At 39.7% G+C, this 27,205-nt stretch overlaps 2 protein-coding genes and 1 long non-coding RNA gene across 3 annotated transcripts in view; 2 read left to right on the top strand and 1 right to left on the bottom strand.

Moving 5' to 3' along the window:
* fam20cb (FAM20C golgi associated secretory pathway kinase b) overlaps positions 1–17,142 on the top strand; it is a 53,367-nt gene extending 36,225 nt beyond the window's left edge. Inside the window, exons 4-11 of the mRNA XM_088438469.1 lie at positions 6,685–6,777; positions 12,157–12,272; positions 13,166–13,346; positions 13,439–13,548; positions 14,277–14,358; positions 14,552–14,611; positions 14,687–14,837; positions 15,572–17,142. Of these exons, the coding sequence (XP_088294595.1) occupies positions 6,685–6,777; positions 12,157–12,272; positions 13,166–13,346; positions 13,439–13,548; positions 14,277–14,358; positions 14,552–14,611; positions 14,687–14,837; positions 15,572–15,682 (904 nt within the window). The 3' untranslated portion in view covers positions 15,683–17,142. The remainder of the gene's footprint in view (positions 1–6,684; positions 6,778–12,156; positions 12,273–13,165; positions 13,347–13,438; positions 13,549–14,276; positions 14,359–14,551; positions 14,612–14,686; positions 14,838–15,571) is intronic.
* A 4,044-nt stretch (positions 17,143–21,186) lies between these two features.
* LOC148409770 (uncharacterized) lies at positions 21,187–26,963 on the bottom strand. The gene is made up of 3 exons (XR_015868319.1): positions 26,875–26,963; positions 26,352–26,441; positions 21,187–21,296 (listed from the first exon to the last, which is right to left on the bottom strand). It is a non-coding gene; the product is annotated as an uncharacterized LOC148409770 (long non-coding RNA).
* foxl3 (forkhead box L3) lies at positions 21,264–24,451 on the top strand. The gene is made up of 3 exons (XM_088438470.1): positions 21,264–21,469; positions 22,338–22,506; positions 22,577–24,451. Exons 1-3 carry the CDS (start codon positions 21,363–21,365, stop codon positions 23,018–23,020), a joined length of 720 nt encoding a protein of 239 aa, XP_088294596.1. The 5' UTR covers positions 21,264–21,362; the 3' UTR covers positions 23,021–24,451.
* Positions 26,964–27,205: the final 242 nt, after the last annotated feature.

Below are 27,205 nucleotides of genomic sequence, written 5' to 3'. Positions count from 1 at the left end.
TTTTTTTTTTTTTCTTTCCCAGCATCCTCCTCCACTCAGGGCTCCACTGAGTGTCTTGCCACATGCTGAAGCTCTAATAGATGTGCTTTGCTGGCTTATTTTCATTCGCTGCTCTTCTTTTGTCTGTCCTCTTTGAAGTGGTGGAATAATAAAAGCACTTTTTTTTTTTTTTTCCAAAATGTTCTGAGGGTGTTTAGTCAGGATGTCTGCATTTATGCATGCGGTTGGCCCCTCAGGAGACAGAGGCTAAACTTAAACACCATGTAGTCTATTGCATTATTCATGATATTGATACCGTGTTTATTCCTTGCTTATTGTGACGCTTGCGAAGCCTGGTTTTGTCTCGCCGATTGAGTCGGTGGAACAGGATGCGTTAAGTACAGCCACCTGAAGCTTGACGCGTCATTTTGTCTTTTTCATGTTGTGCTTAACAAACCTTCATTACTGTATATATATTTATAGTGGCTATGTGTTTATTTTAATCCTTGTGGCATTATGTAACGAATTGTGGGAAATTCATTTGATTTTTTTTCATAATTCCATGAAAGAATCAATGGGAAGAAAACAGTATGGAGCTGAAATTTCAAGCAGATGTTTAACACGTGTAAAATTTCAAAATATAGCAATGCTAACATTTCCATGTGATTGCAGCAAGATTTTGTGTACAAAAATAGTCATTGTCCAAATTTTGGACCATATCAAACCATTATAATTACCATTTTTGAGATGGGTTTGAATAAGATTTATTACAGTGATTTTTCTACGATTTTTCATTTCAACATTCCGCTGAGGGGCGGTCAAACTATGTCAGCAAACAGAAATTTCGTGTTTCACCTCAAGACAGTAGGTGTCTTAAATTGTCATCATCACAGACTACAGAGAGCGACCATAACATTTTTCAATTTTTTTGCGGTATTAATAAATGTAACCTAAGTATGTATGGCTAGAACCGATGCCACTGAACAATTTGAGTGGTCGAATAAAAAGCATATTCATAAATAACTAATTATTATGCTCACTAGTAAGTCCCATACCGTATTTTTGACAACAAAATCCGTCAAAGTTGAAAAAAAAAAAACAACGTACGCAGTCGTTTTATTTAAAACACAATCCCGAAATCCTCTGCGGCTATCCCCATCTTTCCGCGTGGAATTGACTCGACACACTCTTGGGTCTTGCTTCCTGTAAGTGAGTGAGCGCTGCGCTCCCTGCAAGGATGCAGCTGTCTCTCTGCATAGCACAACCGGCTTCTGAAGGAGTAATAGAGTAAGGAGACGGAGGAGGAAGAGCACTGTAGCGCCTGCGGAGCTATGACAGCCCGACACTGAAAATCTATGACAAACACGCACACACACCTGGATTCAATCGTGAAGGTTATTTCCACAGCCCCCAGGCTTTGCATTGTGCTTTTTTTTTTCAAACGATTAGATTGTGAATGTGCGTATTATTTTAGTGCAATCAAAAAAGTGGCATTGCGTGTGTAATTTGAGCTTTGAAATGAGGATGTGGAAATTGGAAGGTGCTGTAGTCAAATTGGTACATGAGCATGAGTTTGTTTAAAATTGCTGCATGCAGTTCAGGGGGAAATTGCATGTGAAGGTTGAATGGAAAACGCGGAATAATTTGGAATGATATGGCGTGGTAGAAATTACAGGGGAAATTTTTGCTTTTATGGGGGGTATTTACGTTGTAAAAATGTCTCATTTTTGGTAAGATGTTTGAGAAGATGATTAAATCTGAATCAATTGAATTGTTCTAAAAAAATGTAAAATTATGGGAGAAGAAAAATCCCCAATTAATAGTTTTACATCTTTGTTCATATTTTTATTAATGGGGAAAATTATGCATCTGTCGTCAATCAGAATTTTGGGCTTGTTGGTGAGTTGGCATCTGTTAAGGTGCGTGTATAAGATTTTTGGAGGGAAAATTGTGAATTTTCTGAAAATAATTGAGCAAAAGAATAGCCTTGGAAAGCATGCATTTTTGGAGCAAGTCATTCACTGTATAATTTAAGCAATAATGGTGAATTATGTATATATGTTTTTTTTATCTATACTGATTTGGGGGGGCAAAATAATTAGGAATAAGGAATAAATTAATCTATTTTGATGAATCTCTCACTGGGAATTCATGGGTTGAACTAGATCAGTGATTATATTTTGCAGAACCCCCCGCGGGAAATTAAAACTATATCCCTTTTAATATTAATAAAAGAAAAAAGCAATGTAAATCAACTTTCAACAACTTTTTTTTTTTTTTTTTTTTTTTTTTTTTACTTTTTAGTGTTTATACAGCTTATAAAACTGTCGCTCAGATTTTTAATCATTCAATAATTGTTAGCTGCTTCTTTACAGCTTTTATACAGCTTACAGGTTAATCTAAAACTGAAAAAAGTGCATCAAAGTGCCTGTTGTTTTCAAAAATTGCAATTAGACTTCACGCGGCAAAAACAAAGGGGTCACCCCCCCCCCCCCCCCCCCAACCCACCCCCTCACTCCCGAGCACCACCTCGCACCCTACTATTTAAGTAAATGAAAAATAACAAGAAATTCGGAAAAGGGTTAGCCTGGATTGGGTGAATTTTCTGACTACGCTTAAAATTGGAAGTAAACCGGATGAAAAATGCTGAAGGAGATGCGAGACAAAACCAGTGGTTGAAATCAAAAGAATATTGGCGAATCATAATAGAAGCCTTCACACAATTCCCCTTTTTTTTCCCCATTCCATTGTTCCCTATTTCAAAATGGAGGCCGCTTTGCAATGCAAAGGCTCTCCTACCTTTTTCATTTCCTTTCCCTTCCATTTTTCTCACCTTAATCTTTATGTATAATATTGACGTTTCCTTTTTCCTCATCCCCTCTCGCGACGTGACACAGTACCTCTCCCTCCCTGTCAAAGATCTTTTCCATCCCCCCCCCCCCCCCCCCCCCCCCCCCGTCACTTCCGCCCTCGCCTACATAAACCAAATGTCATCTCGACCATGTGCAGAGCACTTACTCAAAACACAATAGCCTGTCACGCCTCCCCATTTGGGTGCCAAAATCCACACCGCAGACATAAAATTACAGTGCGCCGACACGGTAAATAGCCGCGCGCGCGGTCCGAGGCGAAGGCGCATCCCGTCCTGCGCTCGCCGAGAGGCGTTTAGTCACTTTATCAAATGTCATTGCTTAAAAGGTCAGCCATCACGCAGGCCGGGCTCCGGATAAAACAATGCTCCGCCTCCTCTCATCGCCGCCTTCCCCGCGGCGATGATGCCGCGCTATCTGAGCCCGGCATGCGTTTCAAGCTCGCCGACGCCGGGGGGTTGGCGGTCCTGATGGCGACCGTAGGCCACGGCGCGGTGACGTTTTAAAGGCGAGGGACTAACACCAACCAAGCGGTCCAATCCGTCCGTCGTTTTAACGTTTTAATGACCTGACACCGTTGGGAATTCTTTATCGCCCGGTTAAATTCTCCAAATTTCAACATGGAAGTGTAAACAGTCTAAATATGCAGTAATAAATGCACGGATCAGAAATAAGTAGCTAAGAAGCGGTTCTCAACGTTTTTTTACTGTTCCATACTCAACTTGGATTCTTCCCCCTGCTGGCTGTTTTTTTTTTTTTTTTTCCCCATCAGAACCATATGTTCAGAACTGTATGTTCAGGTAAATTTTCTTCACCTATCAAATTGTCACACTGTGGCCTGTTTGCCATTTGGCCCCTCAGACTTTGCGAGCACTGCCAAGAAAGTGTCTGTCCAAGCAGTGTCAACTATGTGTTTAGCGTGGGCCCCCGGGGGCCGGCCGGGGCATGCCGGGCACGGTATGTCTCACCTGCTGCCATTGATCACACCTCTGATGTTAGCGGCGCCACATTGTGCTCCAAAATACCGCATTTTTTCATGAATGCCTTACGGGAATAAATCTTATATTTGCCGATGCGGAATGACCTTGACAGACAAGTAAGGCTGAACAATTAGTTCTCATCCATTAGTTCTGTTTAGTGGAGGTTTTCTGTATTCTGGAAATAATATTGATTACCCCTGGGGTGCATCCCCTTTGTGTACAAAAACGCTAAAAATGTGATAATCGCAAAAGTAACTTTGCTATATATTTATGAAATTCAAATAGGAATATTATGTCATCATTATTTTGATTTTTGAAGACTTTTGCATTATGCGAGTCCAAAAGTGACAATATTCCCAATTTTGAATGGCAGTAAACGAGCCTGACATGGGATGGGCATATAGAAAGCTGTCATGTTTTGACAATATATGCAATATCTTAGCCTCCCGGTGTTTTTTTTTTAAATTTTTTCGCGTTTGCGAATAAAGCAGCTAATATTCCTCTGGAGACATGTGCCGAGGACACGGGAAGTATTCTGTTAAAGCCGCAGGACTGCCAGCGGTCGCGCGGCAACGTTAGCGTTTATTCTCCAGATGTCATTTATGAAATAAGTGCGCAGGTGCGGTACTCGGCTTTAAAAAGCATCCTTTTATCGGAGCCCTATTTTCTTGTGGTCGGACGCGTCTTGGCATTCGCCGCACGGCTCTTCATACTCGAGTGCTGCTTAGATTGCATGCGACGCGTAATTAGTCAAACGCGCGAGATGGAGACCAGGCTTTGTGTGGTTATTGTTGTCCCCTTTTAAGCCGTCAAGGCTAACCTCAATTTCGCTCCCTAAAATGATATTGTCCAGTTGCGCGTCCGCGAGTGGACACTCGATCACTATCCGTCAGTATGGTTTTTCTTCAAAGGCGGGGTGAAGCCTTCCAGAATGAGATAAAGCGAGTTGATCAAAAGACGCCGCCGTTGACATCGCGAGCATGTTGGAATGAGGGCGGAGCAAAGGGGAGCCGGCGACGGCTTCTCCGTTTAAGATCAAACTAAATGGAGCCTTCGGCGGGAAAATGACTTTTACGATTGTACTTTTCAGTCATTTATTAAACATTAGAGCAGTAATGTAGATAGAAAGCAATATAGTGAGCTGCTGTCAGCCACAGCTCACGCTCAGACTTTCACACGCTGACCTCTTCACTGCCATTGACGGCTATAGACGTCAAAGATCCGTTTCAACTCCGCCGGTAGTGAATGAGTTGAATTAATTCCACTAAAATATCATATTTTCTATTCATTTTATGCTTGCAAATTTGTGTGTGTTAAAAAAGTGTTTACATGTTTGTTTGTTTTTTAAATACAGATGTAAAACTATGATTATTTGATTTATATATGGCCTGCCTCCACTAGGTCGCATACTTTTACATAATGCGGATGGGTTCAACATTTTGGATGAAAATCACTTTTATTTTATGAATATTCATTCATTTACATTTGAAAGGGTCTGAACAGGCATGTGTCTGTTTTTAGGCAAAAACGTTATTTTTGTTTTCCAACACACAACACACAGTGCATCAGAGCGCAGTGAGCAACCGCTAACGCAGCTCTGAGGATTAATACCCCCCACCGTCCTTTCCCCCCGCCCATTCCCCACAATGCAATGTTTTTTAAAGGGCCGGCCTTAGTCTGCGCTGTCATTCCCTCATGCATCCGCTCACACCCTCCCCCCTCCCCCATTATATAATGCAATGACATAGTTTTAAGCAAGAGTGCCTTTGTTTGCAGCTGAACAAGACCGAGTATTAACAGGCTGTTGGACTGCTTCCGATTCTTTGTCAGAACTGAGAGTGTAATTACAGTATATGGGTTAAGGGACCACTGCAAATGAGAAAATCTGTAAAACCATCAAAAATATCCGCCCGGATGACAAGAATTTCCTCAATGCGTTGAACTTCGAATGAAGCGGATGAAAAATTCTGAATATTAAAAAATAGGCATGCCTTCAGCCTTCACACAATGATGGACTTTGCGGCTATTCAGAAGATGACTGTGATTGCGAGCGCCATGTTGGGCTCGTTAATGACTGGTGGGTATGTCAGCTCCGCAGCTGTGAAGGGAGCGAGCCAGCCAGCTTTGGAATAGACGGGAAAGAAGAGAGCAGAGAGAAAGGGAGAGCTGGACCCATATGAGGTACTGAGCTGCGCGCACGCGAGCAGAAGTCGAGGAGGATGGAACGGAGAGCCCAAACATGCCAAGATATCTCAGATAGCTTCTCATCTTTCTCCAGCAAGAGGCTGTCAGCCAGATCTTTGCAATTGTTGCTTCTGTGCAAGGCGTTTCGTTTGGTCAGTAAAAAAAAGAAGGCAAATATTCTTCCACCGTTTTTACACGGCGGTCCCGCCTCGTCCCGCTCGCTCCGCCGTCGCCGTCGGCTTTTCGAGAGGCTCGCGTGAAGGATCCCAGTCGGGAGGAAATAAATACACAGCCGGAACAGGAACGGAGGCTTTGACCTTGAATTGTCCTCGCCGCTTAAACGCTCCCTCAAGGGTGTTGATTGACACGCTTTGATTGTGGCTTCGCAGGCCAACGCCAGCTCGCGGAGACACACTCGCTGACTGCCAATGACGGATGGAGACGTCAAAGGCCCGTTTTCCCTAGCCTTGCGGTAGATGAAAATGCATTCATTGCAGTAAATAAATGAGGCGGGAGAACGTCGGAGTCAATCGCTGCCAATGACGTCAAAAGACGTTTTTTCACAGAGACGGCTGCGAATGAGTGAACTGGATATTTTTCAATAAAGGGCTCAAAATATGAAGTATTACGTGACTGCATTTCAAATGGACTTTTTCTGTGCGTCCCTTCAGGCAGACGCGTGAACAGGAGACACCCCCGGACTTCTTCTACTTCTCCGACTTTGAGAGACACAACGCGGAGATTGCCGCCTTTCATCTCGACAGGTAAGACGAAGGAAGGAGCCGTTGGAAAATTCCACGCTATCGTTTCAACTCCCAAAAAAACAAGAATTGGGCGAGTGGGTCGGACCGGTACGAGGTCAAGAAGAATGTTTTCCGTCTCTGCGAACGTGAAGAAACAACGTCCTGCTTGATGTCCCGCTGATTGGACTCGGGCCCTGATTGCTAATCTGTACCCCCTCGCGTCAGTTCATTAAGCGCCTGGCGGGGAAGACGGCAAAGCGGGAGAACGCTTGATGCCAAGGGCACCTTTGCCGTTGGATCCTGACCCCTCATTTTACATCAAAACGAGAGTACGAATGTCAAATGTACGTTTTTTTCAGATGATTCACATCATAAAATGATTGGAACTTTGATTGAGGAAGAGGCAAATGTCATATATGAGAAAAACTGCAATGTTAATGTGGCAAATTAACTCATTCTATCCCAAAGACGTATTTTTACGTTGTTTTGTTTTGTTTTAATCCTTGTGGCGTTATGCTCCAAATTTTGGAAATTCCTTTGATTTTTTTTTTTTTTTTTTTGTCCATATAAAAAAAAATCAATGAAAAAAAAAAACGGTAGGGAGCTGAAATTTCCAGCAGATGATTAAAACGTGAAATTTCAAAATGCAACGATTTTAACATTTCTGTAGGACTGCGGCAGGACGTGCGAGATTTTGTGTGCAAAAATAATCATTGTCCAAATTTTGGACCATATAAAAGCATTCTAATTACAATTTTTGAGATGCATTTTAATAGGATTTATGACATTAATTTCCCTGCGATTTTTGCAACATTCCGTTGTGCGGTGGTCAATCTTTGTCAGCAAACAGAAAATTCTTGGTTGGCTTGTGTTTCATCTCAAGACAGTAGGTGGCGGTACAGACCAGTTAACAAAAAACAGACCATGCCATTTTAAAACCATCTCGAGTTTTAATGTTAAGGTTACCTAATATGAGTTTTGCATTCCAAATCATATTTATTTTTCGCCAAAAGTGCAATTTCCAGTTTTAATCAATGTTTTCCCTTTTGCCTGTAGAAAAATGACAGTGACATTATTCAAAACTACTTTTTTTTTTTTTTTTCCCCTTCTGGGTATTGCATTATTTCTCCTGATACAAAACAAGCTTTGAAATTGTTTTCTTCCAGCATGTTTTTTTTCCACCACATTAACTTGCATTAACATCCACAGAAATGCTAAAAAAATAAATAAATATTTGTTTATTCCCAGATAATGCGAAAATAAAGGCTCCCGTTTGGAAGAGGCCCCTTCTGTCAAAACATCATTAAGAAATTAGAATTTAAATTGCTCAACAACGTGGTGTTAAATGTATATATATATATATATATATATATATATATATATATATATATATATATATATATATATACATTTATTTATATATAGACCTATTGTGTAGACGCTACAAGAAGGCAGCAAAGCACCACTTTTGTCCATGTGAAATTCCTCAACTCACCTCAACACTGTTCCTTGGCATTAAGATGCCAAAATATGGTGGAATTGCACCACCTTTGTCAAAATAAAGCTCCTACAGTGAGCATACTTCTTGGCACTAAGATACCACAAGATGGTGGAAAAGCACTACTTTTGTCCAAATAAAGCTAAACTCATTTGAACATATTTCCTTGGTGAGAGGCCACAAGATGGTGGCTAAGCACTACTTTGGTCCAAATGAAATTTCTCAGATCACTTAAACTTTACTTTCCTGTTTCTGTGATACTATAAAGTTGTGGTTAAGCACTACTTTTGTCTGAATGAAACTCCTCAATTCACTTAAACCTACTTTCTTGTTTCTGAGATACCATAAGGTTGTGGTTAAGCACTACTTTTGTCTGAATGAAACTCCTCAATTCACTTTAATGTCCTTTCTTGTTTCTGTGATACCATAAGGTTGTGGTTAAGCACTACTTTTGTATGAATGAAACTCCTCAATTCACTTTAATGTTCTTTCTTGTTTCTGAGATACCATAAGGTTGTGGTTAAGCACTACTTTTGTCTGAATGAAACTCCTCAATTCACTTAAACCTACTTTCTTGTTTCTGAGATACTATAAAGTTGTGGTTAAGCACTACTTTTGTCTGAATGAAACTCTTCAATTCACTTTAACCTACTTTCTTGTTTCTGAGATACCATAAGGTTGCGGTTAAGCACTACTTTTGTCTGAATGAAACTCCTCAATTCACTTAAACCTACTTTCTTGTTTCTGAGATACTATAAAGTTGTGGTTAAGCACTACTTTTGTCTGAATGAAACTCTTCAATTCACTTTAACCTACTTTCTTGTTTCTGAGATACCATAAGGTTGCGGTTAAGCACTACTTTTGTCTGAATGAAACTCCTCAATTCACTTTAACCTACTTTCTTGGTTCTGAGATACCATAAGGTTGTGGTTAAGCACTACTTTTGTCTGAATGGAACTTCTCAATTAACTTCAGCATAGTTTGTTGGTAGCTAAATGCTATCTGATTATGCCAAAGTAATACCTGCGTTGCAGCAAAATATGACATATGTCGTAGGTTTCTCAGCAAAGAACACAGATTGAAAAACAAAACAAGAAAATCCTCAAATAGCTCTCCTCAGCGGTGCCAAACCGAGGCTCAATGCAAACAATGCGGGTTAGCGGGAACGTGCTATTTTTAAAATTGATTTTGACAAATAACCACGAAAGTCATCCGGGCCTGGGCTTAAATTTGCACACCCATTCCAAATCGTAACAAAGACAAATAACGCCAGTATTGGGGGGGGGGGGGGGGGGGGGGGAGTTCCTTATGTAACAACCACTGAAAAGACGCGACAGAAGGTCAAATTCCTCCCTTCTTTCTATTTGATTTGGCATGTGAAGCTTTGGAATCCGTGCATGTTTTTCACTCTTTCCTAGCGCTTCCCTTTCACCGTCTCCATCAATTCGCTCGCTCGCAAAAGCCCAAGCCCCCGACAACCACCGCATCCTCCTCCCTTAGCTAAGCGCCACGCTCCTCGCCTCGAGCCGCCGGAGCGAAGCGTCACCAAAAAAGCCGGTGCGCGTATCCTGTCCCGGCGCAGGACGGGAAGCGGGTTACGCCACTCGCCCGTTGGCGTGCGCCCCGTCGTCCGCGCGCTCTCTTCCTTCCTTCCTCGGGGCGAGATGACACACTTGTGCATAAATTGCATTAGCGGCAGCTTTTGTCAACAGTCTGCTACACATCTGCCGCTCTTCTCCGCGCGCACATACTGGCACCATATGTGTGTGTGGGTTAAGGGGAAGGGAAGAGGAGGAAACCGAAAGCATGAAAGGCCCGGTGCCCGTTCTAAATATAAGCCGGGCAGGCTTTGCCAAAAGCAGCACTTTGGTTCTTTTTTTTTTTTTTTTTCCTTTCCTCTTATTTTGTCTGTTCTAAATTAGACCTCGGCTGCGGAGCCGGTGTTGCAGAGTGAGGCTGCACTGCCTCCCAGGGGGCCCGTAGCCACACACAAGCCTCTTTTTTCCAGCAGCGCTAACAGCCGACGCCGCTCCTCAGCCGCCATTAGCGCACTTCATTATGGGATTGGATTTGCTTCAGGTGGGAAGAAAAAAAAAAAAACAGAAGGAAGCCAGGAAGCAAAATATACAAGATGAAATAATGTGCAAACGGCTAGTACACAATCATTTATTAATGCGGGGGCGGGCAAAACGGGGCACCCGAGGACTGCATTTTGAGACAAAAATGACCAAAAAAAGACACGATTGGAAGGCTATCGATTATTCCACAGAGTACTCATTATTATTACATTAATACAATTAAAAAAAAACATATATATATATACACTACATAGTATATGTGTGCATTTTTTTCAGTATTCAGTGTGAATTGGAGTGGATTTTCCTACTTTGTTTTGTTATTGTTAGTGGCTGTAACTATTCTATGCATATGATTTTTTTGACAATTGCCTGTGCTAACCAGTTGGCATCGTGATTAGCATTAATGCGCTACATGGTATTTAACGTACGCAAACACTAACTGGTAATTAGTTCACATATGTATCGTTATATGTAAAATAGAACTACTGCTGTGAGGTCAATAACTTCCTGTCGTTTGTTTTCTTCTTCTTTTAGTTACTATACTCTATTATCTTCCATAGATTTGATTTCTGGGGAAAAAATACGAATCGTGATTAGCATTAGCACGCTAGATTTAAGGTAGGCGAAAACTAATTTGTAGTTTAGTCACAATCATGATGTTAAATGTACGTTCCGCATGAAAAAGTCGCTCACAGTCGATGCTTTCACAATTTTCCATGAGCAATTAGAATTCGCTTTAGTTGTCTCCTTTTTCATCGTCTTTTCTTCTCCGACCAGCAGACTGGACATGTTTCGTTACTGTACACGTTTACACTATACACTACGAATACATTACACACGTTACTTTTTACGTGACTTACCCAACTTGGTTGACTTTTGTTCATGATTAGGTTAGTTTTTAAATATTTGTGGTCCATACTGCTTACAACTTAATGAGATAAATGCAAAAAATAAAGATTACAGTTTTATAAGCTAGTTTTAGCTATAGATAAATGAATGCAAAATAAAAACAGAGGCAAACGTTGTCCGTATTTTCTCCGTTCCAAGTCTTTCCTCACCATTTGTTCATCTTTATTCCGGTCCGTCCTGTCCCGCTTCTGCCCCCAGGCCCTGCCTGTCCATTAGCAGTTGTCAGGGGCTATCAATTGTTAAAAACCCGGCGCTGATGTCGTAGCAAAGACCACAGATGCATAAAATCGACATTTGGCATGCACACATCCGTGCAAACAGGCAGGGAAGACCTCGCTTTTCTTCTCACCACAACGATCCCACAACCTGGCTTTCCACTTAAAAGAGTGCCATGAAGCACAAAAGCTTTAAGGGCTTGTGCGTGAATATGATTTTCCGGAACGGATGGGGAAGTTCAAGTTCTAGCTTGCCGGGCTTTGACATCGGGATGCGGGTTGGGTGTGTGCATGGGTTCAAAAGACGTCTGCTGTGGAATGCTTGACTATGACCAAGGGCTTGTTGTTAACAGCGTGGTCATGCTGCCCCCTGGTGGTTGTGTTCTCCTTGTAAATTACTGTCGTATAATGTGACCCAGATGGATACTGTGGATCGATGGAACAAAGGCTTAATTTTCATGACAGATATTGGAGTAAAAAAAAAAAAAACAACTATTTTGAAATGCTGAATAGTTGTACTGCGCCTTTGAGGAGGAACTAAATCAATTTTAAGGCAAATTTAAGTGCAAATTGAGTGCCACCTGCAGTGTGTTTTATTATACTTTTGATTTTATGTTTTTTTTGAAGAGCATTGTTTGAATTTTTGCCATCCTTCATGCTGATAATGGAATAATCCTGAGACTGTCTCGTCTTGCTGTAGGGTTCTGGACTTCCGCCGCGTCCCGCCTGTGGCCGGCAGACTCGTCAACATGACCAAAGAGATCCGAGATGTCACGCGTGATAAGAAACTTTGGCGGACATTTTTCATATCACCAGGTATACCTGATACAAAGAATAAAAAAAAAAATGGGGGAGACGGGCACTCCTACAAGAAACGTGATTGGCTTCAGGCGCGACCATCGATCAATGAGGGCAGGAGTTGTAATCTACTCTCGCCCCAACTCCTGCCCTCTACGGTTTTATATGTATATTTATATTTATGTGTGAACATTCTAAATACGAAGCTAATTCCTGAAAACAAATGAATGGAAGCTCGCTTGCATCAAAGCACAGCAGTTAATGAGCTATGCAACTTTTTGGGGGCATCTCGTGGGACGGAATTTACCCACAGTCTCAGCAATTAATACAAGTCATTGAATCCCTCCAGGGGCCATTCATCTTGTCTGAGCGTCCTTCCAAAAATATGTCCGCTGTGAATTCTTAAAGTGCAGTCATGAAGAATTGAATTCGACTTGAAACATATATTATCATTTTTTTCTCATTATCATCACTCGCAAGAAAAGGGGAAAAACAATTATAGCGTTATCCGACCGCTAAATAATGTGAGAAGAGTAATATTTACATTAGCAATGCGTCTGACAATTTTTTAATGAGCATGGATAGGAATTAAATCTTCAGTTTATATATATTTATATTTTTATACAGCTTATATATGACATTTTTATTGTGGAAAATGGTCATGTTTTTTAAAGGTATTTTTTTTAAACTACCATATATTGTAAGGTGTTTTTAAAAAAAACATTTCATAATGAGGCCTTTTTTTAAAGACTAGCATTTTTTTAATATCAATTTAAGTAAGATGTCTTAAAAAATAAACATGCAAACAAGCGAATGCAAATAAGTGGGCGGAGCCACTCTAGCCATTTCACTGTAAAACTGGCTCGTCTTCCACACACACACATATATATATATATATCTTGTTTCCTCAGCCAACAACGTGTGTTTCTACGGGGAATGTTCGTACTACTGCTCGACGGAGCACGCCCTGTGCGGCAAGCCCGACCAGATCGAAGGATCCCTGGCCGCCTTCCTCCCGGACCTCACCCTCGCCAAGCGCAAAACCTGGAGGAACCCGTGGAGACGCTCCTACCACAAACGCAAGAAGGCCGAGTATGTCCGTCAGCCAGGCGGATGCCATCATATCCGGCGTGGGCGTGAGGGAAAAAAAAAAGAAATAAATAAATGAATGTATTCATACTCAGATGGGAAGTTGACCCGGACTACTGCGAGGAGGTCAAACAGACTCCGCCCTATGACAGCGGGACAAGGCTTCTGGACATAATGGACATGACCATCTTTGACTTCCTCATGGGTCAGTCTGTCTAATATTTGTTTTTATTTTCGCCGACATGGTAATGCGTGGAGGTACATGCCAATTCATTTCAATGGGTGGAAAGGTTGTTTATTTCATTCAGTGATAATAGAAATCATAAAGTATACATACATCACACAGTAAAATAGGTTGTTTTATTTTTTTTGTAGGTATCCAAAAATCTTTGTGATTGAATGACTTAATTGATAGCTAAATTTACAATTGTTCTTTTTTTTTTCAGTTTTTTTTTTTATCTTGCTGTCATTTAAAGGGACAGTCCATTTATATACCAGTTTTTAGCAGTAAAAAGTCCATAATTTGTCTATTCCAGCCATTTTTGGACATTCGTTTATCCTATAAATAAGTACCTCATTTTAAACAAATGGACACGTACAAACGCATAATAGCGTCTTTGGCACTGAATGAGTTAAACCTAGTATCCATGACATACGTCTGGTTTCGTCAAAACACGTATATGATTTCGATATAAAATATAATTTGATGGCTTCCCTTATTATGTTTGGTTTTGGTTTTATTTTTGTGCACTTCATATATTTTTGTAAATGTCAACATACAATTCATCTATTTACTATCTAATAATTTATTACTATCTATTAATTTATGATTAATCTATTAAAACTATCTGGGGGGGGGGCAATTAATCTACAAATGAGGATTTTTCTTTAAAGTGTTGTTTCCAAACTTTTGACTGTGAATTCCTCTAACAGGAAACATGGATCGGCATCATTATGAGACGTTCGAAAAGTTTGGAAACGAGACGTTCATCATCCACCTGGACAACGGAAGGGGGTGAGAAAAGCACACAAGTATGGCAAGCAAGCGTAGCTTTGCCGCCACCTAGTGGCCACTTTGCGATTTGTCTTTCTAAGCCTTTTTTGACGCGCGTCAATTATGCTGCATTTTTCCTTGTTGATCACAAACTAGGAAAAAAACAAAACCAAAAAGTCGCGTTAACCCAGAACGCTCCGTTCCCTCTCGGCAGGTTTGGAAAACACTCCCACGACGAGAAGTCCATTTTGGTTCCGCTGACGCAGTGCTGCAGGTAAAACGACAGCGGCGGGAGCGCGGCGGGCAGCCGGCGTGCGCGTTTGAGCTAATGGTCCGGATTTTTGTGCAGGGTCCGCAAGTCGACACACTTGCGTCTGCAGCTGCTGGCTAAGGAGGAATACAAGCTGTCCTCGCTGGTGGCCGAATCCCTGCTGAGGGACCGGCTCAGTCCCGTTCTGATCCGGCCGCACCTGGACGCCATGGACCGCCGCTTACGCCAGGTCCGCACTTTTTACTCACTTTGTTATCCGTCGCGCTATTAACTCAAAACAAAAAACATAATTTATAAAAAAAGACCATGTGTATTTTTTTTTTTTTTTTGCCAAAAAATGATCATGTATAGTCAGGCATTTTTTTAATTTGCAAAATGACCATGTACAGTAAGGCTTTAATTTTTCTTTTCTTTTTTTTTTTCTACAAATTGGCTATCTATAGTAAGGCTTTTTTTTAATGACCTTGTAGAATGCATTTTTTTTTTCACAAAAACGACAAGGCTTTTTTTTCCCTCTGCAAAAAAAAAAAAAACAGAACAAAAAAAAAACAGTTATAATAAGGCTTTTTTGGGGGGGCAAAAAATGACCATGTATTGTAAGGCTTTTTCTTTTTAAACAAAAAATAACTGCATATAGTAAGACATTTTTTAATTAGGGTTCGGGTTAAGTTTTGGGTAAGGGTTACCATGTACAGTATGGCAGGGCATTTTTTCCAATTCATAGTAAGGCATTCATCCATTTTTTTTATCATAACATTTTGTTAAAATGACCACAACATAAACCATAACATGAGCATTTTTAGACATAACCTATGCTCATAAATGTAGCGACCAACTGTTTAAACCTGCCATTTTCCTGAGCCCATGTTGTTGTTGATGTTGTTTTATAACGTGATGCTATTGAGGTCTTCGGTCTGGGCGCTTGGGCTGCCCCGGTGCGTCCCTAACAGTTTTTGTCTTCAGGTTCTGCAGGCGCTAGCCGAATGCATCGAAAAAGAGGGCTACAGTTACGTGGTTGAGGACGACCTCCAAGGGAGCCAATGGACAGACGGCAACGGGCCGAGGAGGAGGTAGCTGGACCGGGGACCTGGACGCGGGACGGGACTTGAGCTCAAAGGGTTCCGCTCGCCACGCCGGCCGGGAACCCAGCGGACACGTTAGAACTCCACGCAGGTGACAACGCGGGGATCCCGGGTCCGGCCGGGGTCGGACCGCGGACTCGAGTCGGTCCTCGGCCCCTCAAAAATGACCCGGCCACACTTAAGTGTAGGATAGAATCACCGCAGCCAGACTTGCGGACCGTCAAAGTCTTGTGAGAGACTTTGTCTCCTTCGGGACCTTTTTTTTGAATTCAGTGAATTCTGGGGGACTTGGCAAGGATTCCGCTACGTAGGGATGACGTCATAAAGGAGGAACTGGTTGGTTTTTGTCATCGTATAGGTACAAAAAGTTGTGTTTACAGTCAAAGAATTTATCTGTTCTTTTTGGGGTTTTTTTTGTCATGGTTATTCGGGGTTGAAATTATTTTAATTGGAGTGCAGGTTAACTCCTGAATTTGTCCATGAATATTGCCCGTAAATGTCCTCAAAAGTGTATTTATTAAAACAAAACAGAAAATATTTATTGTTCAAAACGGTACAAAATCAGCCTCGAGTATAGCATCACAGTGGTGTTATTCCTCATTTGCGCCGCAAGAGGGCGCCGATGCTGCGCGCAAAACAAGCAGTTATTGAGGTGGGGAAATTGGGAAGAACATGTTTACACTTACGATTGTGTCATTTTTATCTTAACTGCTGTCTTTTTTGTATCACTAGTCACAATATTAGTTACACCCAACTCCCAATACGAGGACTGTTTAAAAAAAAAATATATATATATATATATATATTTTTTTTTAAACAGAGAGGTGTTTCCTATTTTAAACGAAAAAAGGAACAGATCTAGATTATGAATACACATTTAACGTGTACCTAATATTGTGGCTAGTGTAAATGGTACCAAAAATTCCAAACGCTACACAATTTGTTTTATATTATTGTTTCTTTTTTTTTGTAATATAGAAATCGGTGTCCAGATGTCGCTGTCATGGGAGAGATTATTTTTCGGGGTGTACATTTTAGTCTTTGCCGACAGTTTAGATGGCTGAGCTGTGGGTCGGGCCCGCGCTTCTTTCGGTGGCCCCAAAAATAATATATTATCATAGGAAAATCTAGTGCCTGTGCAATGATACAAACTTGAATGTCTGGTTTCATAAAGGTTTCAAATCTTCGATGAGGTGAGAACAAATAAAATGTACGTATGTGCTCATTTCATCTGTATTAAAAAAAAAAAGTTTTTTTTACAGTCCTGTGTCAATGCATTGGATGTGTGTTGTGAGAGGGTTCACTGAGGTAAAAAAAAAAAAAATGCTCCAGGTTAAAAAGAAAAAAAAAAAGGAGACGAAAAAATTAATCACCAGAACATTGTTTCTGTGGGGGTTTTGTTTTGTTTTTCTTAGCATTATGGTTAAAAGTGCAATAAAACAATACAAACAATGTAAAGTGTTCTTTTTTCCACAGGAGTATTTAGTAAGGCTACGCTCACAAGAAAACTAATGAAACGAGAGGCTTTTTTCATGCAAAAAACGACAGTCGATAGTAAGGCTTTTTTTGTTTCGCAAATAACGACTCTATAGTAAGGTTTTTTTAATGAAAAAAAAACAGTCTATAGTAAGGCTTTTTTTGCAAAAAACAGTCTATAGTAAGGCTTTTTTTTTTTTTTTTTCAAAAAAATGCCAGTCTTTAGAAGGCTTTTTTGGAAAAAAAAAAAAAAAAACGCCAGTCTATAGTAAGGCATTTTTTTCGCAAAAAACGACAGTCTATAGTAAGGCTTTTTTAATCCCCCAAAAACAACAAAAAAAACGACAGTCTATAGTAAGGCTTTTTTTCCGCAAAAAACGACTATATATAGTAAGGCTTTTTTTGTTTCGCAAAAAACGTCTCTATAGTAAGGTTTTTTTTTAATGAAAAAAAAAAACAGTCTTTAGTAAGGCTTTTTTTTGCAAAAAACAACAGTCTATAGTAAGGCTTTTTTTTTTTTGCAAAAAAATGCCAGTCTTTAGAAGGCTTTTTTGAAAAAAAAAAACCAAAACGCCAGTCTATAGTAAGGCATTTTTTTTCGCAAAAAACGACAGTCTATAGTAAGGCTTTTTTAATCCCCCAAAAAACAACAAAAAAACGAGTCTATAGTAAGGCTTTTTTTGTTTCGCAAAAAACGACTATATTAAGATTTTTTTTAATTAAAAAAAACAAGTCTATAGTAAGGCTTTTTTTTTTTGCAAAAAACAGTCTATAGTAAGGCTTTTTTACGCAAGAAACGAAAAAGTAAGGCTTTTTTTTTTGCAAAAAATGCCAGTCTTTAGAAGGCTTTTTTGAAAAAAAACAAAAAAAAAAACGCCAGTCTATAGTAAGGCATTTTTTCGCAAAAAACAGTCTATAGTAAGGCTTTTTTAATCCCCAAAAAAACAACAAAAAAACAGACAGTCTATCGTAAGGCTTTTTTACACAAAAAACGACAGTCTATAGTTTTCCATAAACAGTCAACACGTGGCATTTGAACCCCGTCTCATTTCTTTTAAAAGAGTATTAACCACTGGACTATCTAGCAGGATATCACTGCTGTGAATCAGTGAATAGTAAGGCATTTTGGGTAATTATTTTTCTTTCAAAAATGACCATGTATAGTAAGGGTTTTTTCCCCGCAAAGAACATCCATGTAAAGTAAGGCATTTTTTCCCCTACAAAACATGACCATGTATAAAAAGGCATTTTTTTTTCTAAAAAAACAACCATGTATAGTAAGGCTTTTTTTGTATTAAAAAGCCACTGTGTAAAGTGTTCTTTTTTTTTTTTTTTTTTTTTAATTGCTAAACAGAGGGATTTGAACCCACTCCCCTAATCTCTTGACGAGGAGTCTTGACCACTGGACTATTTGGAATGAGATTCAATTCCCATTTGAAACACATAATAGTAAGTACTGTGTAGTAAGATAATGTATTTAAATAAATTGAGCTATGAATAAAGGAGGTGGAGCAATCCCCAACCATCAGGGATCGTCCAGAGGACAACTAGTAGCTGCAGCCATCCGCGAACGGGCCACCGGAGGAAGCATCGCCATGGGAACGAGCCATGACGATGCTTATCAGCTCTCACCTCCGACTGACTTAATTCCACGCTATCATTATCCAAAACGAGAAACAGGCTAAACTTGTGGCGGGAAGGGCTGAAGCTGTTAAAAAGATAACAACATTACCCATAAAGCACCACTGCACTTTCTGCAATGCTGACATTTGCGAGGAGTTTGTGTGTGCCTTTGATTATACTTTATTATACTGCTAATATAACCGCGGCTCTCCGTGAGACTTGGGCAAAAGGGATGGGAAGGGATAACAGTACAGTTACTGTATAAGGTTATGAGCTATGAGATTTAGGTAAATATGTGTACTACGGTAGTTTGTCTGAGGAGTGTCCCTGGCAATTGCATTTATACATATTTACACAATATATAGATATATATATATATATATATATATATTTTGGGGGAATATATCCATTTTTTTGAAAACAAATTTAAGATGTACCTTACATTGTAGCAGCTAAAATTACAGTAACTACTTAGAAATATATTAAATTAAGAAAAGATTTTCAGAAGGGGGGGGGGCTTGGTATTATACCGCCTGTTGAAAGGCTGCTCAAAAACATCTTCAAATTCGAGTAAAGCAGGACGTCAACACGTCAAAATCAGCATCGCCTTTCAAAAGTGCTTGGGGCTGTGAGGAGAATCAGCTGCCGCTCACCACGCTCTGATGCGCTATGTGTTACTTACTGAAAAAGAAAATCAAGTTTCAGCCCAAAAAAGAGGCACCTCCCTCCGTCATCACTATTATGCTTTTTTATTTACGTAGACCCTGCTACTGTCCAAGATGAGCTACAATATGCCGAGCACCAAAGGGCCCACACACAGAGGCCCTCACAGACCTCGGGGTGTTTTCCCTGCCTCGGCCGCCTCACGGGACCCTTCCAATTGCTCCGTTAAGAGTCCCTCAAAAATACACCCCCTCCTATTTTATAGACACGGAAACAATTTATGGTCATTACAGATCATTACTGATAGCATCTCCAAAACTTCCCGTTGTTGACTAAATGTCTGCCAGAGTGGACTCGTGCGCGCACGCGCACACACATTCACACAAAGTGTAGAGTCAAAAGAGGAGGAAAAGGAAAACAAAGATGCAAAAGGTTTGTTTGTTGGTTTGGGCTTAGCAGTTTTAACGACAGCAGCAGAGATTAGACTATAAAAAGAAGCAGAAGAAAACATAAAAGCAGCATGCGAGAGCAGCGGACCACCCATATAACCTTCTTGGATGTCGCTCACGGGAGTGTTTTTCTTTCCCCTCAGATAAGTAGGCTGCTCCTGCGAGATGGTTTGGATGGAGTACTGCACCTCATGATCAATGCATTTCAATTAAAACTGAAAAAATGACGATGGATGTTTTTTCAATTTTTGGGGGTGCTCAAGCACCTGTAAATTGGATCTCAGTCGCCATTTAGGTGGAATATATTCTTTCTGTTGCTATATTCATCAAATGCATTTCTCTTCAAACGGAAGGCATTGAAAGAAAACACAAGGGAGCTGAAATTTCACCCGGATGCTGACAATATGTCAACGTTCAACATGGCACGACCACTTAGTTATCACACTACCATATCTATCTATCATACTACACACTAGGAGTTTGTTTGACAATTTGTTTCTTGAAAAAAAAAATGTTTCAGGTGTTTTCAGTTGTTGAAAATGATTTAAAGCTAAGATGTTAGCAACAAGCTAATAGACCAAAACGTGTTTCTACAAAGAACGACCTTAAATTCTCAGGGGTTTTTCTCTCAAAGAAACGAGCACGTACAGCAAGCTTTTTTGGTCACAAATAAATGACCATATATAACATAATAAATAAATAAACTAGAGCAAGGCGTTTTTTTTCCCCACAAAGAATTACCATTAATAGTGAGGCATTTTCTGGGTAAAGAAACGACTATGTATAGTGAAGCTTTATTTTTTACTTAAAAAACAAACAAACAAAAAAAACTACTGTATATTTCAGGGGGAAAAAAAACGACCATGCATGCTTTTTTTCACAGAAAAACAACCATGTAAAGCTGTTTTAGAAAAAAAAAAAAGACTATATTTTTTTTACCGTAAACTGCAAGGGGGGCATAAATATGGGATTTTTTTTGTTGCAAAAAATGTACTATGTGCAGTAAAGTGCTTTTAGGCAAAAAAAAAAAAAGAATTTTGGAAGGCTTTTTTTTTTTGAACCAGAAATAGCAAGAGCAGGAATGGAAATTGTATTGCTATAAAAGAAAAAAAAAAAAAGTTGACTTGATCTTTCCTTGCCGGAAGATAAAAAATAAAAACACTGACCTGGGAATGATCCATAAAACATAAAAAAAGAATGCAGATATACTCATTTGGGATGACTCGTCAACACGGGCAGGCGTAGGTGGGGCAGCAGCCATTCCTGGAGAGCATCTGGGCCAAGACGGGGGGGGGGGGGCGGACGCCGAACGGTAGGGGAGGCCGTCACCGGGAGAGCTCCCAGTGGACGTCAGTCGGCTGAGCCGAGCAGCAGGAGAACAAGAAGGTCTCGCCGCTGGAGGACGCGCGCAGATTGTTTTGGGGGGAGGGGGGAAACACACAACAAGTGTTAAGCCAAGATATGTTTGACACTTCTCACTATCCGTTCAACTGTTTCAACTATGATGGGGACGCGTACGCTTCCTGTAGCACGGACCAGGAGAAGAAAATGTGTCGGCCCGCCTACAGGTAGGAAAGAGCCGAACTAACTCATTCACTCCCTAAAAACTTTATCATACAGTTTTTTAAGATATATATATATACATATAACTTTTTTACAACCTTGTTACATGACAATTTAATTGTTTATAAAGCAAGCAGGTATTTTTCGTAATAACTCCCAACTAATTAAACGCTCATATTGTTGATTTTGAAGGTGTTTTCAAACTTTTGACTAGCACTGTATATTTAAAAACACGGCACAATAATATAGACTTGAATGTTAGCATGTTATATACACTAATTTAAAATGTATTCATACATTTACAATTGTAAAGCGTACTCAAAATAAGCTTTTAATGCTTTTTTATCATTTAATTTACACAAGATATATTTGATACATTTAGTTATTTTAAGATGCTGCAATCTGGATATTTTTAAAGAAAGCCCTCAAAGTAGAAGAAAATCAAACCTAAAAATAGAATAAAATAAACATAAACATAATAATAAAAATACAGTGACTGTAAATATGTATAAATATAAATATTTATATACTCAAATATATATCTTTATATATACAGTCCGGTGATTTTTTTGTCAGGTGTCATGACTTGTGATTTTTTTTCCGTCAATTTAAATGATCAACAAAAGTCTTATGTAGATTCCTTTGGTTATTAAATAATTAATGTAAACTTAATGTAAAATACACCAAATGTGAATCCTGATTGACCACGATTCCCAACATTTTATGGTCACTTTAAACACGAAATGGTGAATAAATATATCTCCACATGATAATGTTAAATAGGAGTATACATAAGTATCAATCAAAAGTTTGGAAACACCCTCTAATTCCACGCTTCTTTCATTCTTTCCATTCGCTAATAAACGTATGCAGCTACATCGCCCTGATCGCCATGGCGATCCAGCAGAGCCCCGAGCAGAGGGTCACACTATCAGGCATCTACGAGTTCATCATGAGGAGGTTCCCTTACTACCGGTCCAATCAGAGAGCCTGGCAGAACTCCATCAGACATAACCTGTCGCTCAACAGCTGCTTCATCAAGGTGAACACACCGGTCATTTTCTTCACGTGCGACCTTGAGAGATTTAACGGATCTGACTTTTGCGTCACAGGTCCCCAGGACGGAGGGAAACGAGAAAGGGAAAGGAAACTTTTGGACTTTCGCCACCGGATGCGAATCCATGCTTGACCTCTTTGAAAACGGAAACTTCCGGCGACGCAGGCGCAGGCGGAACATGAAAATCGCCATCCGCGACTCGGGGGAGGCGCCGCTCCGTCCTGCCGACGGTTCGGGAAAGCGGTGCGCGCCGGATGTCCGCCAACCCGAGGCGGACTCCGCCCTTTGCCCTTTGAACCCCCGCAGGCCGCGGCCGTGCCCCACGCCTAACCCCCTCGCCCCGAAACCCGAGTCGGAGATCAAGTTCAGCATTGACTACATCCTGTCTACCCCCGACCCGCCCGCGAATGGGATCAGATCTTCCCACGTGGGTCCACAAGGACCACCCATACACATCCTGGAGCCCCACCACTTGAACCTGCACTTCTGGACCCTTTAAGAAAGGGCGCCTGATTGAGGCAAACTGTGAGGATTTTTTTTTTTTTTTTTTTTGACAGACAATAGTCATTTTAATGACTTTAAAGTGCAACTAAGGCTAGGTTCACGCTGCATGGCTTTCCATTCCGATTTTTTTTTGGTCAAATCCGATGTTTTTGTGAGGTCATTCACAATTCCGAATAAATGCAACCTGTATGTGACCTGTGTTTGAACGCTAAACAGCCAGAAATGGTCACGCATGCGTATTAAGGACATGTTGACGTCACAGAAAGACAGGTGTGATTAATGAGTTTAACCCCGGGGCAAATTATGACACAATTTGGCCTTTTCAATGTTTTTGATGTGTGATATCAAAAGAAAAGCATAGAAAAAAAATAACACTTAGACGGCTAAAATATTGGAAAGATTGTCAAAACATAACGATTTTCAATATGGCACGCTGCCGTCGCTTCTAAATGCTTGCAAACGAGAGCTCGAGAGGTACACCCTGTTGGTATCAAACTTAGCCCATGTCGGGCTCATTTACTGCCATTTAAAATTGGAACTATTGCCATTTTTGGACATATTGAAAACCCAATGTTTTATCATGCATTTCCTCCAATTTTTGCATTAATCCTTTCTCAAAGGCAACTCGCGAACAGGGCACAATAGAAAGTTTGTGTTGACACCAAAAACCACTGGGTGGCGCTAGCCGCCAACTTATGACATTTACAAGCATTTCAGTGACTTGGATGATTGGCTTAGCCTGGACTCCCATAATGCAAAAGTCTTCAAAAGTCGTAATACTCTAACTATGACATAATAACTATTCCTATTTCAATTTCATACATATATAAAAATACAGCAGTTTCTTTCGCTATTACCTTTCAAAGTTAGCCCAAGTTGGGCGATAATAAGGCCAGGCTAGTGAAAAATGTCAAAAGATTGAATATGTATCGGATTTAGTACCACATACCCAAGCGACCTAGGTCGCATGGCATCAAAAGATCAGATACAGGTCGGATGGGGCAAAAAAAAAAAAAAAAATCTGAATCGTGTCACTTCGGGCTGCAGTGTGAACCTTAGCCTTAGAAACCAAAAAGAAAACTAAAAAGACCTATTATCGGATTTATTGCAAAATTACAATATGAAGAGTAGTGTGAAAACAGAAAAGTGTATATAATGTACAGTGTACATGAGCTGAAAATGTTTTTACATTTACTGCACCACGCGTTGTGACATCTCAACTCATCAGTACGGCACATATATTAGCCGTTCCTCAAAGAGGATAAAAAATACATGACTGAGAACTGTAACATAGATGCAAATTAGCATTAGCATTAAGCTATCAAACAAAGTGTTTTTTGTTTCAAATACACAAAGTGTAAATCTCTTTGTTTTATATTTTGCAGTGAATTTCAACCAGGAATGGCAATAAACAGCTTCAAGTCTTTTTTTTTTTTTTAGAGGTATAAACAAAATACCGAAAAACGCGGCTCAGAATTAACATGTAGCATGCAGGCAGACATGACGGCGGCCTGTTACGTGTACGCCGGCGACGCCTCCCCGCCTCAATTCTTTCTTTGTCGTTGACCTTTGGAAATCCTGATTGACTGACACTTAAATTCTAATCCACTCGCTCCTGATTATAACACATTATATGTGCCTTCTTGCTAATGAAAAAAACAAAAACAAAACAGGTCTGGCAAACACATATTCCTTGCGTGAGGGAGATCAATCATACTTGTGTGCTGCTGAAGGGACATTTTTCAATTTAACCTTTATATAATGTGTTGACTACATCAGAGAACACACTTAACATGAGTGGCATTTAATATAGCATAACACTTGCAAGGTGAGGCTCAGATGTGACCCTATTTAAATAGCGAGGGGGTGTGTGTGTGTGCCTCCACCCCCACATTTCTTTTATACACACACCAACAAACCCCTGATGGTATTCTAATTAAACACACCTTATGCCTCCTTTGCAAATGCCCCTCATCGATCTGAGGGATTTTTTTTTTTTTTTTTTTTAAATGCGTGAGGTGCCCCCCAGCAAACGTCTGCAGCAGCGCCAGCGTTTATGGATCAGCAAGTTTCCATTAAGAAAGTTGTTGATGTCGAATATCAGGCCACGCCGTGGATATATTTGGGTAAATTAACTTAGCATAAAGTGCTTCGAGGCTCCGGGGGGGCCGAGGCCAACTAGAAAAGCGAAGACCTGAAAAGTCACTCTGCTGTGAGAAAATATGAGGACGCATGGAGCTACTGGGCTATTAACTCATTCAATCCCAAAGACGTGTTTTAACGTTTTTTTTTTTCTTTTAATTGTGCGGATATTCAAGCCAAGGTTTTTCGTTTTAAGTGTTTTGCAAAAAATGGTGGGTAGTAAGTAACCAATTTCTTTGGGTAGTTAAGTACTTAGATAATCAACTACTTGAGATATTTAGGTATGAAATTAACAGGCACTTTACTGAAGTAATCAATTACTTTGGGTTAAAATAATCAATTCAAGTAATAAATCAGTTGATTGATATGTGGCAGACACTTAAGAAAAAATATATACTGTATATAGTTGTTTTGATATTTATATATACACAATATAAACATACAAAAATGTATGTATATTAAATATACACACACAAACACACACATTTATAATAATCAAATAAACACGTAGCTGTAATTGAATGCCTGGACTCTTAAAAATAACTTGACTGAGGTAAAAAACAGCGCTCACTGAAAACCATGAAATTTCTTGAGCCAGCGGTTCATAATCGCTGACGCCGACCACGTTTTCCATTTAAATAGATGTTGATAACTTCATTAAATGTGTAAAATGAGCAGCTTTGGGCGAGAAGGAATAGTGTTGCGGGTCGGATTATATTGAGAAAGCTACTGATGTGAGACATTAATAAAATCATAAACACAACCGGGTCATTTAGTTTCAAGTGATTATAATGAGGCTGTGTAAGCATAGAGAGGGGTAAATATTTGACAATTATTTTTGTTAGTTTTGTAGATATTTCCTTCATAATGTGCTCCAGGGAACTCTAGAGAAATATAAAATGCCATTGAGGTTTTTACGTGATTTTCTTGTTTGTTTGTTGGGTTTTTTTTTTTTTTGGGGGGGGGTGTACACATGGATCGAGATTTTGAAAAGACTTACAGAAATATACCTTACAAGATAACTCATTGCAATATGTACTTGTATAAAGCTGGAACGACAAGCTAATATTTATGAGGCTGAATCGTAGCAGGACATATGAACAAATGTAGCATGATAGGACTACAACATTGCAATCACCTAATAAATTTAGTAGGGAAACAAGGTAAAGTAAAAATATGTTTACCTGATGGCACATGCTGAGTAAGTCCTGTTTTTTTTTTGTTTGTTTGTTTGTTTGTTTTCTGGAGTTGCTCTGTTATGGCCAGAGCAGAAGCTATAAAAGACAATGGAAGAATAGTTGATTAGACAAGAAATATATAGTCACATTTGCATTTAAATTTTCAAATGTGTTGCCTGAGTAACCTATGAAACTGACTTTTTGGAGAGTTATTATTGAGAGACACTGGTGCAAAATGAAATATTAATAAACTAAAATCAGATACATAAAATTACGTAAAAACACAACCATTTTTCTGGAAACACACTAAAATCACGCGGTTGCTCCGTGGGGCTGATTTATAAATTGATCTTAATCATTATGCATACAAAAATAAAGTAATAAAAATACAGTTCCTTACAGGCAAAGTATACTTGTGAAAAAAAAATAGCATTTGTATGACAAAAACTAACAAATCCCGATTTTTGTTTGGCACATACGCACAAGCACTTTTGGGACTTACACACATTCAAGATTAAGTAAAACTTACTTTGCGAATGTTTAAAAAAAACAACTAATCTTATTATTGGTAATCTAGGATTAAAAACAAAAATATATTATCTTCGCACATGCCATTCAAATGCCCCAAATTACTTTTCTTCTTCTCTTACTAATGCGTAAAGCACTATGATTGGAGGCACTGTAAAGCGATGTCTACCCTCCTGTGGTCAACACTGGTATTACACCTTTGAATGACTGCACCTGTAAACATTGTATTTACAACTTTTCAAAAATTGAAGGCTTATAGTTACACTGAAAATATTTCATGACAATTTTATTGAATTATTAATGGTACGTTTAATTATTTGATATTAATTGAA

This window comes from Hippichthys cyanospilos, chromosome 17 (genome assembly GCF_059441005.1).
Source record: "Hippichthys cyanospilos isolate Australia breed blue-spotted pipefish chromosome 17, RoL_Hcya_1.0, whole genome shotgun sequence".
Classification (NCBI taxonomy): Eukaryota; Metazoa; Chordata; class Actinopteri; order Syngnathiformes; family Syngnathidae; genus Hippichthys; species Hippichthys cyanospilos.
The sequence above is the reverse complement of the archived record's forward strand: the minus strand, read 5'-3'. Positions and strand labels throughout refer to the sequence as shown.

Excerpts from the sequence above, each read along its gene's own strand:
- foxl3 (XM_088438470.1), top strand. The coding sequence starts at position 21,363 with ATGTTTGACACTTCTCACTATCCGTTCAACTGTTTCAACTATGATGGG. Across the intron at positions 21,470-22,337 it reads ATGTGTCGGCCCGCCTACAG|CTACATCGCCCTGATCGCCA; the intron begins GTAGGAAAGAGC and ends AAACGTATGCAG. Across the intron at positions 22,507-22,576 it reads TCAACAGCTGCTTCATCAAG|GTCCCCAGGACGGAGGGAAA; the intron begins GTGAACACACCG and ends TTTGCGTCACAG.